This window comes from Emydura macquarii, unplaced genomic scaffold (assembly GCF_026122565.2).
Source record: "Emydura macquarii macquarii isolate MOO-44397 ecotype Brisbane River unplaced genomic scaffold, CSIRO-AGI_Emac_v2 contig_1644, whole genome shotgun sequence".
NCBI lineage: Eukaryota > Metazoa > Chordata > Testudines > Chelidae > Emydura > Emydura macquarii.
Window position 1 is genome coordinate 21,926 of NW_027131781.1, and position 14,067 is coordinate 35,992.

The 14,067-nt window shown below is 44.2% G+C and overlaps 1 protein-coding gene across 2 annotated transcripts in view; it reads right to left on the minus strand.

Annotated features, from left to right (window-relative positions):
* IQGAP1 (IQ motif containing GTPase activating protein 1) overlaps positions 1-14,067 on the minus strand; it is a 146,133-nt gene continuing 132,066 nt past the window's right edge. For both annotated transcript variants that reach the window (XM_067555378.1, XM_067555379.1), the window contains exons 37-38: positions 6,800-6,908; positions 1-2,760 (exon numbers count right to left, since the gene is read on the minus strand). In XM_067555378.1, the coding sequence (XP_067411479.1) occupies positions 2,647-2,760; positions 6,800-6,908 (223 nt within the window). In that variant the 3' untranslated portion in view covers positions 1-2,646. The remainder of the gene's footprint in view (positions 2,761-6,799; positions 6,909-14,067) is intronic.

The following is a 14,067-nucleotide window of genomic DNA, read 5'->3' on the forward strand; positions in this document are numbered from 1 at the left end:
TGTGAACAAATCATCTTTTATTTAGATGCGAAATACAAAGGCAAATGTTATGTGCAAACATTAGGCTAAGTCATCTAGTTATTTGAAAGGAATTTAAGCCCAAGATAAATACAGTGATTGTGGGGGAGGGGAGAGGGAAGAGAAAACGGAACGTAGAACACTAATAAATAAAGTAACAAATCACAAAATTTCAGTGCTGAAACTGGATCTTTCTGCCAGAGTTTCTCCTTTCTTCTTAAAACGCCTACCAAAGTTATACACTGTTATTCAACTAAAATTGGTACACCTTTTCCCATAAAACTGTCTCACTCTTTTACAGACTAGTTCTCTTGTCAATTTTCACCAAAAACTGTTTTCAAATAGGTATTGGCCATTCTTATAAATAATCCAAGTAGCTTCTCCCTATGCGTATTATGATATTTTATTAAAACAACCTCACTAACATGGCTCATTAGCTTATTCTTTGAATCCAGACTGGGTTATGGTGAGGAGACAGCCATGCAGACATCTGGGAAAGCATCCCATTTTAAATGGAGAAAATTTAATCCCTTTGGTTGAACAGCTGTCAGGGTATTTTTATTCACCTAATGAATAATTAGAGAATGTCCTTTATTATCCCTAACTAAAAAAAGGAGAGTTAGATTTAAAACTCCTTCCGTTAAGTAGCAGTGGGGACATACAATGAAAAGAGAATAGTAGACACAAGTCAATACTTTTATCCTGTCCTGATTATATCTGCGGGTGGGAGGAGGAATTCCTATTTTTAGGTTCTTCTCTCTCAGGGCAGAGTTTCCTCTATTTGGAACTTCCTGGCTGTGGTTAGTTTTACAACCAAAAGGAAAGTTGTGTCATTTATTCTTTTTATTGTGCTAGTACTGCATGGACCAAGATAAAATCAGTTTGGTACTGCCTGCATGACAGTGATTGTCACAAGGTAGATCCATATAGTATTTGCCCCTTAAAAAGACCATGGGAAACAACTGACTCCCAAGACAAGCAGGCAGTTTTCAAACATTAGTAAGTGGTTTCATTTAAAAAACACTAAAATGGCAGAGTCTGTGATTAAATTAAAATACAAAGTTATTTGAAATAAGAGCATTGGGGGGGGGGAGGGGGAAGTGTGTCTAAAAACAGAGAGACATTATTTTAACCTGTACTCTGGGAACATAAAACAGTCAGAGATTTTAAAATTATTTTTAAAAAGACAACTTTGTCTGGGGGCAGATAACTTGTGCAACGAAAGTTTGTTTCAGGCTAAAGATAGGTTAGTGAAGATCAGAGTTCATAAAGATCTTTTTGCATTTTTATTAGGTACAGCAATACGACCTGCACCACCACAATAGTGAATGAATATCTAAGTAGTAAAGGCAAAAAGGAAGTCATTTGCTCAAGTACATTTGGTCAAATGTAAATAATTTAACAGCTCCAACTATTTAAGGCAAAGTAAATTCCCTTTGGCAAGTGTGCAGGTAGATCCTAGTGTTTAATGGCATCAGGTACAGATATGTGGAGCACTGAGCTAATTTAGAAACTTTTTCTGTAATGTTCTAAAGGCTTCTGAAGCAATACTGTGAAATTAATTTTTTCTCATCTCATTCCAAAATCTCTCTCCTCCTCCCCCCAATAAATGGCCACTTTTCATCGTTAGGCATTAGGACACACATTCCTCATTTCCTCTACTACAGGGACAATCTGTATATTAGTAAGGCGCCTTTAAGAGAAACAAATATTGGATCACTAAATATGTTCTACATGGCTACAATAATGTATGTGTAGTAATAATCCAGCAACACTTCTGTCATTGAATGCCATCCAGAACTCTGCTGCACTAATCCCATTCAGCTAACAGGCAATACCACCACCAAAAGCTGACACTGAAATAACCTGGACAACCTGGCCTTTGATCATTTTTAATTTGACTCAGTTCTGTAACAAAATCTTTTCTTCTCCCTACTGCTTGAAGACAGAGCTACATACATACATCAAACAAGATGCTAAAATATAACTCAAACATAGGTCTTTACAAATCACATCTATAAACAGAGTCCAGTCATCCTGCTACTGAGCCTATGGTAATGGATACTGCTATGGATAGGATCAGCTGGTTAAAATTGTTCATATCACAGTTTCTCTATGCTACAGCACAGAGCAAATATTTCTCTAAACTGGTGTCCTGTCGTGTTTGAATATGAACTGTAATCCTGTTCTGTTTCTAGATACAGAGGCAGACCTGGTTGCTCTGCAGTGCCAGCTTTCTTCTCCAACAAATAACAAGAATTCAAGCCCCAACATCCAAACATTTAGGCAAAGAACACATCCAGAAGCCCAAAATATTTTCTAACAACTGTTTAATCCCCAGTGCCACTGTAATAGTACATGGAAAACATTCTAAACTAAATGTTTCTCAAGGAATCTGAAAAGTCAGAGAAAAGAAGATCATAGCAGTAAGACAGAGTCCCTGTGGACTCAATCAGGACTATTAATTCACTGACAGTCTAGTCCTTCTTCATGAATTAGTATACTTGTAGTTTGGGCAGAGGCATATATAGGTACCCTTAGTTCGGACAGGTGAAAGACGACATTAAGAAACAGAGATGCAGTTTTTCCATTAATCTCCCTTTTCATAGCACCGCTGGGAGATGCCAATTATTTCCCATAGAACTTCTTGTTCAGAAGGAAGATCAGGAGGTTGACATTGACTTTTGCTCTGTCAAACAACTTCATGACAGCAACACCTTCATACTGCAGCTGCAAAAGATCCTGCCAAAGAGAACATGTTGATTAGTGAGAAATCCATAGAGGTTCAGTGGGAAAGAGATAATTTACAAGATGCTAGTGCAAAGCCAGTTTCTGAAGAATTAGTATCTAGTGTGAGTCTATAAAATATAAACTTGGGAGATTAATGCCTTAAAGACCACTGATGCTGCCTAGAAAACTATGAAAAACATTCTATTAAAAGACAGCTCTGATTATCTTAATTTTATGATATTTTTGTATTAACAGAAACATTAAAATGAAAATTCTTTTTAGCTCTCACCTCTCTTTCAAATATCTAAAATGGCCACAAAAACCTAAGTCTAAACAGTTATCTCCAGGCTCGTCATTCATGTGATTACCACACAATCCCCATAACCCTTAAATAGAGTCCACTGTACCCTCATTTAATCGTATTTCGCAGCCATAAAATATGAGAACATATGGCCTGATTTTCCAAGAAGTTAAGCAGCCACAGCTCCCATTGAGGTGACATAAGCACTGAAATTTAGAGCAGAACAACAGGAAAAGCTTCCCAGCTAAGGTCAAATGAAGAAAACCAAACCAGTTTAGGCAAGACTGATACAAATACACTTCATTCTTCCCAGTGTCAGATAGCTGAATAAGCAGACACGAGTGGGTAGACAATAAGTCATCTCTTGTGCCAGTCTTCCTCAGTATTGAAGTTTTTTTTTTTGGGGGGGTGGGCGGGGGATCTCCCCAATTTGCTAAAGACAAACTGCCACACCCACAATCTCCTTTATTATCCAAATGTAAGAAAACCAACAAACAGTTCCTCAACTCTTTTTTACAACTTTGACCTCACCCCTTTAACTGAAAGCACCAGGAGCTGGACCTACAGGAGCCATCCACCCTGTGACACAGTATCATGCCTCCTCACCTTCACTGAAGTTGAGTGGGAGCAAGGTGACCACAATGCTGTTTCGGTATCTTTCTCCAGCGGAGAGAGGAAGATCCCTGAGACAAGGGGAGCCAACAGATAGAGTCCCAAGACCAGTCAGTAGGGCTCAGCTCTGAGGTGCTCATGACGTATAACTTAATGCTCCTCATTGACTCAGGTGAGACTGGGAACTTCAATGCCACTTTTGCTGAACCTAAAGCCACTTATGGTGATTAAGTCTTTAGAATCAAGACTCCTCTGAACATAGACAATGCTGGATGATTGGTACCCAACTCAGTTGATCAGATGAAACCAATGACCTCGATGCTACTCAGCACGTTGGTGATAAAACTACTCTGTCAAATGGTTTGTCGGAGCCACGATGTCTCTCAATGCTAATGGTACCAGACTCAGGTGACTGACCCTGAAGAGCCTCTCTAACTAATAAGGGGTTGAAATAGTCCTCCTGCTCTTTGAAGATTGAACTCCCCCAAATTCTGACCTTCTCCCAGAGGCATAAAAAAATGGGAAGCTGCAATGGACATCACATCATCGAATGAAGCACAGTTCTTAATGCTGGAGCTTTTAGTTGCCTTAGTTATGCTGTCTATTGGGTCAACGGACACTAAGAGAAACTGCCTTCTAGGACTGACATTCAGGAAAAATGAAGATGCTCATAAGGAGTAGGACCTGCACAGTGCCTGCACTGGCTTCAACATCAATTAAAAAGAAAGCCCTGACTATTTAACTACACACACAAGAAGAGCATCCAAAAGGGGCAGAAAAATGAAAAACAGAATAACTTATGTAACCCCCTTCTATTTCTGGGTTACTTGGGAACCAGCAACACTCACCTGTGTGTAAGGGTGCCTAAGGTTGTTAACAACAAAGGAGATCCTGAGTATCCCAGTGATGCTGTAGGATAGGTGGGAATCCTCTATCCACTGCTCTGCTGCAGTTCCTTTACTTCTAAAGGAATTTAAAATTGGCGGTGCCTCCACCTGGCTGGCCCCTGCACACGCTCAATAGCGGGCTTTGGGAGCTTCCAGGACTAAACCTAGTCTAATAATTATAATAATCTGAGACATAGGTCTAACTTAACAATTGCAATTATACTAACTAAACATCCAATATACTTAAATTAGTGTTAACACACCTTTACTTAACAAATGAAAGAAATATGGCATAACAGACTGACATTAAACATCTAAATCCACAGGGGCAGTTGAATAAATCAATTAATAAAAATAGTATACAGTAATAAATGAAACTTGTCTAACTGGCATTTACACTGCCACCATTTACCTCACCTCCAGAGTGTGCACTCCCCTAGAGTTCAGAGCCCTAACCCTGGCTTGCGTGGGCACACTTGAAGATCTGAAGAAGGAGACAGCGCTCTGTGGGTTCAGTGTACCAGTTCAGCCCAGTTATCACGCTGGAGATTTGCAGTCCTGGCCCTGCTTGAAGGGACTCTCTCTCTGCCTCTTCTCAGGCCCAGTCAAAGTCTCTCTGCTGTGCCCCTTCCTTTACAAGCCCTGCCCCAAACAACAGAGCGGGGGCACTCACACACTCTTTACTGCAGGCCCACCTCAGTCAGCTGCAGGTTCAGCCCCTGCCCTGGCTTGGGCAATGCCACCAACATCCGAAGCTCCCTGCTCAATTAAAACTCCAGCAGGCTCTCAGCAGCACCTTTGGGACCCCGGCAGCAGCAGCTTTGGGACTCTGGCAGCAGGCAGTAGCCAGCAGCAGCGGGCAGCTTCCACCCCAGCACCAAAATGGAGTTTCCCACATGCTTTTCTCTGACTCCCTGGAAGGGGAAGAGTCTCTCCTTTTTCCCCCAAGGCATCATGGGAGTTGTAGTCTCCCAGGATCTTCCCAACTGTAAAACTCCCTATTAAGTTCCAAGGCCCCTAAAGTATAGGGTGCCTACACTGGGAAATATTGAGGACACTGAGTGAGCTCCAGACTAACTGCTACTTTCATGGTCAAAAGGAAATGGAGGGCAACAGATACCACTAATGTCTAGACGAGTAAGGATCCACATGATCAGTTACTGAAGAATATTTTTATAACAATGATCTATTCACAAACCAGTATTTCCTAGAAATTACGCACAAATTGCAGTGCTCTTATATAAGTCCAGATATCTGTCACATGGCAGGCATTACAGAAATGTAAGGTTTTTCTTTGACTAAACATAGATCAGAATCTAGTAAGTTAATCAATCCTAGGTAAATGTTGGCCTTAGGTTCAAGTAAAAACAATACACTGTTTTCAGCCCCTTGAAAGTCCATCAAATGAATCTTGAAGCTTCTTGATCTGTTAAGCACCAGAATGATTATCAAATTCTGATTTATTGAATATGTGTTGGCAAGACAAAGTGAGAGGTAATCCTGCCGAAGTTGTCTATCAAAAAGATTCACCAGCAAGCAAAGACCATTGTTTTGCTGGCATAACCAAATTTTCTCGTCTCAAAGTTGCAAACAAAGGAGCTTGGTGCCCTTCTAAAGTTTACAATAATTAAAAGAACATAAAACTATTGTTTTTGTAAGTTGTTAAGAATCAAGGACAGATTTCCAAAAGTGGAGTTCTGCAGACTGGCCAGATTTGCAAAAGTAGCTGCAGAATGAGCTTTCCAAAAGACTTTCCAAGTCAGACTGCTGTTGAAACCTCCATATCTGCTCAACTTCTCTAATACACAGGTAAGTTTCCCTCCTCTAATTTCATTCTTCCCCACCCATTCTTGTTGCTATTTTGCTCCTTCAGAGATAGTCTGAAGCCACAGGTATTAGACTATACTTCACTGACTAAACACATCTTTCCCATATCTAACACCTATGCTACCAATAACATTGGATAAACAAATCATCTGAATATTTCTGCTGTTCTGAAAAGAAAGATTTAATAAAAATGATATACAATTTTTTTCATTGATGTCAGCATTCATGCTTGAATAAGGGCACTACATTGGGTTGCTTTTAGGAGCTTTTCCTCACAACCATAAAGAATACAAATATTTATTTATGAAATCTTAGATCCACAGAAAGTGACTGACTACTAGAAGTCTACAGGAAAGACGTTGGTGGCCACATGCAGCCCACATATACACCACAGGTTATCAGCATCAAATAGGAGGATTCTTACCTGATAATGTAACATGAATGTTTCCATCTGAACGCCCATGAATTTTGCTTTGACCTCAAAATCTCCTACTTCCTCTGTTGGGTTGATTTCAAATATCACATTTTTAAACCTATGAAGGTTGGCAAATAAAAATATTAAATGTATTATTTCATATACAATTTCTAAGGAACAATGGGTAGTGGAGGATGATGTCAACACAGGATCTTTGAAGTACATATATTGCGTATATGGGGAATCCCAAACTCGGTAGAGAGGGAGAGACGAAGGCAGAGCAGTAGGCAGAGACACAATGTACTACTTTCAGCAAGCCAGCTTCCTGCTGAGGTGAGGTAGGCTGTCTCACTGAGAGGAAGTTTCATAATTTCTAAGGCCAGAAGGGACCAGTGTGATCATCTTGTTTGACCCCTTGCATAACACAGGGCATATAATGTCCTTGAAATAATTCCTTTTTGAACTAGATCAGATCTTTTAGAAAAACATTCAATGTGGATTTAAATATTGCCAATGATGGAGAATCCACCACAATCCTTGGTAAATTGTTCCAATGGTTAATTACCCTCACTATGAAAAATTTACGCTTTATTTCTAGTCTGAATTTGTGTAGCTTCATCTTACACCCTTGTACCTTGTTATACCATAGTCTGCTAGACCAAAGAGCCCACTGCCAAATATTTCTCCTGATGTAGGTACTTAGACTGAGCTCAAGTGACTCCTTAACTTTCCCTCCCTTTGTTAAGTTAAATAGATTGAGCTTCTTGAGTCTGTTACTATATAAGGCACATTTTCCAATCCTTTAACCATACACATAGCTCTTCCCTGGCCCCTCTCCCATTTAGCAATCTCTTTCCTGAACTGTGAACTCGAGAACTGGACAGATTATTCCAGCAGTTGTTGCGCCAGTGCCAAATACAGAGATAACATAACCTCTCTGCTCCTACTTGATATGTCTCCTGTTTATGTATCCAAGGGTTGCATTGCTCTTTGGACCACTGTGTTGCACCGGAAGCTCATGTTCAGCTGCTTATTCATCATGATCCCATGTCTTTTTGAGTCACTTCTTCCCAGGATAGTGCCCCCCATCCTATAAGTATGGCTACATTCTTTGTTCCTAATTTAACATCTAGCTATATTAAAACACATATTGTTTGCTTATGCCCATCTTTCCAATAATCCAGATCACTCTGACTCAGTGACATGTCCTCTTTATTATTTGTGTCCTCTTTATTATTACAGCTCTCCCAATATTTGTGTCATCTGCAAACCTTATCAGTGATGATTTTATGTTTTCTTCCAAGTCATTGATAAAAACACTAAATAGAGACCACATTAGGAACACACTCCCTTACAGATGATTCCCCCATTTACAGTTACATTTTGAGACCTTTTAAGGGCTCAGGGGTGAGCTCTGCGAGAAAGCCAAGAGTTTATTCAGGTGTCTGAAGAGGTGGTGTTTGCCTGGGAGGCCATGACATTTTGGGGGACCTAGGCCCTGTTTCACCCAAATCCAACTTTGATGAGGAAAATTTTGCAGTCTGATTGTGTTAGATGCAGGCAGATGACTCTGCGGGTTGAGGGGATGGTGGAGAGGACCATGAGCAACCGGTAATGGGAATTTAAAAAAAACCCAGAACTTGTCAGACAATCTTGGTTGATGTTTTTCATAGAACTGAGAACTGGAAAAAACAGATTAGTTTATCTAAATCAATCATTTTCCCAACACCAGTCAGTGAAGAGCTGGTTCCATTCAGCGTATTTTCTGATGTGTTGTCCAACTTTGTTTTCATTTCCCAGAAAAAGAACCCCTATGTTAGAGTTAAGGTTGGAATATCCCTTCAAATCCCATATTAGAATGCTATAGTTTTAATAGAAGTCCAAATATATGAAAGTAAGGACATTCGGAGTGAAAGTTCCAAAATGGATGTTACTTACCATAACTGGTATGTCTGAGATGTCTGGTCCCTATCTAGATTCTATACATGGGTTTGCATGTGCATCATGCGCGGGAGCCAGAACTGTTTGTAGTAGAGTCCATCGACCCATGTGTTCATCGGCCATGTGGTGCATCCAAGATCTTATGAGACTGCGCAGGTCGAAGCCCCTCCAGGTCCCTCAGGCCAACAGAGATGGAGCCCGTAGCAGAGGAAATGGGGGGTGGGATTGGAATCCCGATAGGAACCACACATCTTGAAGAACCTCCAGTTACAGTAAATAACCTCCATTTCTTCTTTGAGTGCTGGTCCCTATGTGGAGTCCATACATGGGCAGTGTAGAGAATAGTATTCAGCGTGGAGGTGGGTGCAAGGGCTTGCTGGAAGTGAGAGTGCGTAGGACTGCACATTCAACTACTGCATCTGCTGCCGCTACGAAGGTGTAGCGATTAGTGAAAGGGTGGATGGAGGACCACATGGCCGCCCTACAAATATCTTGCTATGGGATGTCTGCAGATATAGCAGCTTGCATTTGTGTAGAGTGGCAGTGATACCAGACGGCGTAGAGAAATGGGAAATGGAGCAGTATTCCGTGATGCAATGAGAGATCCATTTGGAGAACCACTGTGATGAAAGAACATGGCCTTGGCAACGCTCTGCAATGGCGAGGAAAAGTTGAAGCTCAGTTTGGAAAGCACGGGTGCATTGGAGATAGAAGGCCAGCAGGCAGTGAACATAGAGGGAATGTAAAGTGCGCATATTGGGGGAGGCATGTGATTTGGGATAGAAGGTCGGTAGGTGAATTGACTGGTTGAGGTGGAACGGTGAGAACACCTTAGGATGGATTCTAAGGGAGACCTTGTCCTTGTGAAACATGGTAAATGGCGGGTTGACCATCGCAGCTGCCAGTTTGCTGACCTGTTGAGCTAAGGTCATGGCCACCAAAAATATCACCTTCATGGAGAGGTGGGTGAGAGAACAGATTGCTAAGGACTCAAAGGGTGGCCTGGTGAATGCAGAAAGGATGAAGTTAAGGTCCAACAGAATGGTGGATTGGTGGACCGGGGGAAAAGGTGTTGAGAAGACCATGAAGGAAGCGAGCAGTGGTCAGTGGCTAAAGATTGAGAAGCCATCCATAGGTGGGAGGAAGGCACTGAGCACAGTGAGGTGGACCTGGATGGAAGAATGGGCAGGGCCAGATTGCTGAAGGTGGAGAAGGTAGTCAAAGACAGTAGGAATGGACACTGAGTCCAAGGGGTGGTGCTGGTTGGACACCCATGCAGGGATGTTGTTCCAGGAAAAAGGATTACTAGGAAGAGACGGGATTCACCTAACGAAGAGAGGGAAGAGTATCTTCGCAGACAGGCTGGCTAACCTAGTGAGGAGGGCTTTAAATTAGGTTTGATGGGGGAAGGGGACCTAAGCCCGGAGGTAAGTGGGGAAGTGGGACACCAGGAGGAAGCAGAAAAAGGAGGGTGCAACAGGGGAGGCTTCCTGAATTGCACCGAGAAAGTAGGGCAATTGGCCAGTTATCTCAAGTGCCTATATACAAACGCAAGAAGCCTGGGAAACAAGCAGGTGAAATTGGAAGTCCTGGCACAGTCAAGAAACTATGATATGACTGGAATAACCGAGACTTGATGGGGTAACTCACACAACTGGAGCACCGTCATAGATGGGTATAAACTGTTCAGGAAGGACAGGCAAGGGCGAAAGGGGGAAGAGTTGCACTGTAAGTAAGAGTGCACTATGATTGCTATGAGCTCCAGAATGAAACTGGAGATCAGCAAGTTAAGAGTCTCTGGCTTAAGCTTAGAAGCAAGAACAATACAGCTGATGTGATGGGTGTCTGTTATAGACCACCAGACCAGGACGAGATAGATGAGGCTTTCTTCAGTCAACTAGGGAAAGTTTCCAGTTCACAGGACCTGGGTCTTATGGGGGACTTCAATCACCCTGACATCTGCTGGAAGAGCAATACAGCAGAGCACAGACAATCCAGGACGTTTTTGGAGAGTGTTGCAAACAACTTCCTGGTGGAAGTGCTGGAGCAACCAACTAGGGGCCTTGCTCCTCTTAATCAGCTGCTCACAAACAGGGAAGATTTGGTAGGGGAAGTAGAAGTGGGTGGCGACCTAGGCAGCAGTGATCATGAGATGGTAGAGTTGAGGATCCTGACAAAAGAAAGAAAGGAGAACAGCAGGATACGGCCCATGGACTTCAGAAAAGCAGACTTTGCCTCCCTCAGGGAGCTGATGGGCAGGATCCCGTGGGAGGCTAATATGAGGGGGAAAGGAATCCAAGAGAGCTGGCTGTATTTTAAAGAAACCTTATTGAGGGCGCAGGAACAAACCATCCCGATATGCAGAAAGAACAGGAAATATGGTAGGCGCCCAGCTTGGCTTAACAAAGAAGCCTTTGGTGAGCTTAAACATAAAAAAGACGCTTACAGGAAGTGGAAGCTTGGTCAGATGACCAGGGAGGATTATAAAATACTGTTCGAGCATGCAGGAATGAAATCATGAAGGCCAAAGCGCAATTGGAGTTGCAGCTACAAGGGATGTGAAAGGGAACATGAAAGGTTTCTATGGGTATGTTACCAGCAAGAGGAAGATTAGGGAAAGTGTGGGCCCCTTACAGAATGGGGGAGGCAACTTAGTGACAAAGGATGTGGAGAAAGCTGAGGTACTCAATGCCTTTTTTGCCTCTGTCTTCACAGACAAGGTCAGGTCCCAGACTACTGCACTGGGCAGCACAGAATGGGAAGGAGGCGAACATCCCTCAGTGCTGAAGGAACAGGTTCAGGACTATTTAGAAAGATTGGACATACACAAGTTCATGGGGCCAGATGCAAGAAATCTGATGAGGTTCAACAAGGACAAGTGCAGAGTCCTGCACTTAGGACAGAAGAATCCCATGCACAGCTACAAACTGGAGACCGACGAGCTAGGCAGCAGTTCTGCAGAGAAGGACCTGGGGGTTACAGTGGATAAGAAGCTGGATATGAGTGTGCCCTGGTTGCCAAGAAGGCTAATAGCATATTGGGCTGCATTAGTAGGAGCATTGCCATCAGATCGAGGGAAGTGATTATTCCCCTCTATTCGGCATTGGTGAGGCCGCACGTGGAGTATTGTGTCCAGTTTTGGCCCCCCCACTACGAAAAGAATGTGGAGAAGTTGGAGAGAGTCCAGCGGAGGGCAATAAAAATGATTAGGGGGCTGGAGCACATGACTTATACGTGGAGGCTGAGGGAACTAGGCTTGTTTAGTTTGCAAAAGAGAAGAATGAGGGGGATTAGATAGCAGCCTTTAACTACCTGAAAGGGGATTCCAGGGAGGATGGAGCTAGGCTATTCTCAATGGTAGTAGCTGACAGAACAAGGAGCAATGGTCTCAAGTTGCAGTGGGGGAGGTCTAGGTTGGATATTAGGAAAAAGTTGTTCACTAGGAGGGTGGTGAAGCATTGGAATGGGTTCCCTAGGAAGTGGTGGAATCTCCTTCTTTAGAGGCTTTTAAGCTGCAGCTTGACAAAGCCCGGGCTGGGATGATTTAGCTGAGGTTAGTCCTGCTTTGTGTAGGGGGTTGAACTAGATGACCTCCTGAGGTCCCTTCCAATTCTAATATTCTATGATACATCACCACTTGGACCGGTAGCACGCTCTGGTGGTTGATCATCTGCTGTGAGAGAGGACATCATGCATGGGTGTGGAACACATATTGACTACGCACAAGCCCCATCCAAATACCAGGCCATGAAGTGGGCCTGGATTGAGGTTAGGATCTGATTGTACACTTGTGTGAAGATATCCAAGGGAGAGGGAAGGTGAATCGGAGGGTAAGAGGAAAGGTGAACCAATATTGGGTCAGACCAATAGGGGAGCTATGAGGATTGGCTCGGTCCTGGTGCACCTTGTGTAGGGCCTGTGGGAGGAGTGGGATGGGTGGGAAGGCATATCAGAAGTCAGATGTCCAGGGTAGGAGGAGTGCATCTCCCTGTGAACTGGGTCCGAGAGCACCCTTGGAGCAGAAGAGGGGAACTTTGTGGTTGGTGCAGTTGCAAAGAGGTCCCATGATGCTTTCCTCATAGAGAATGTGGAGGCCATAGCTCTAGCCACTGAGTATGCAGCATCCAATGCCACTTGCAAAGAGGACTTGGCCCCTGCTCTCCTCTCCTCCAGGATTGCCTCAAACTTCTGCCTGTACGTCATCAACCGGTTCCTTGAGCTCCTCTATCTTGAGCCCTAAGTTGCTCACCACCTGCTTTAACAAGAGCTGGTGGGCCCTGAAGTCATCCAGAAGGGCCTATGTGGAAGGCCCTGCTACCGCCTCATTCCGAGAGGAGGCTTGAACCGGAGGGGGTACTGCGTCCAGTACCGGCTACTGGGCGGGGTAGCCTCCAATTGATTGGCTGAAGGTGCCCCTTCCTGCTCAGAGTCCACATCTAAGTCCAGTGCCCCTCCCTGGACTATCGAAGAACACGGTACCAAGGTCCCCGTTGCTGAATAAGCCTGTGGAACTGTGTACTGTGGGAACCCGCTCAGGGTTCCAAAACTGCCAGGAACCAGGCCACTACTCTGTGGCCAAGAACCTATCTGGGGCAGCATGGGAGAACTGGACGGCTGGCAGACAGGCTGTCCCTTTGGAGGGACTACTATTTCTCCCTCCAAGTTCAAAGAACTGTCCCTGGGTGACCATGGAGGAGCTAGTGCTGCTTGCCTCTCTGCACCGCCTCTTGAATGCTGGTACTTCAGCATCGGGGAGCAGTGTTGGGAACCCTCACTTTGGGAGTCCTGCGACCATGTTTTTGCCGTAGGTTTCCTATAAAGACTCGGCGAGAGGTGCTGGGGCTCCGGGGACTTGTCTCAGGAGTTGGATTGGTGTCGCAGTCTCAGAGAACAGTGGCGCTCTGATGACCTGTGCCATCATTCCAGGGATTGGTGCTAACACTCTGGAGATCGGTGCCAGTGCTCCAAGGCATGGTCCGGAGACTGGAGTGGGATCTCGACCCCTCGTGACATGGCTCCAGGGACCGGTACTGTTGGCTTAGTGACCGCTGATAGTCCGATTATCAGCACCTCACTGGGGGGACCATTCAAGCGCTGGATTTCCCCTTGACAAATTTGTAGTCAGCGTATGGTGCGCAGGCCTCCGTTCTTTAGGTGTAGGCAGCACCGAACCTGCTAGGAGGGCTTTCATCACCTGGAATGCTTCAGGCATGGTGGGAACCACCAAGTGACGGGGCCCTCTGCCATTTCCCAGGGTTGGCGGCAGTACGGACACCATGCTCAACACACATAGAGGCGGAGATCCTTCCAGTGCCGATAGAGACAAATGGCCCGAT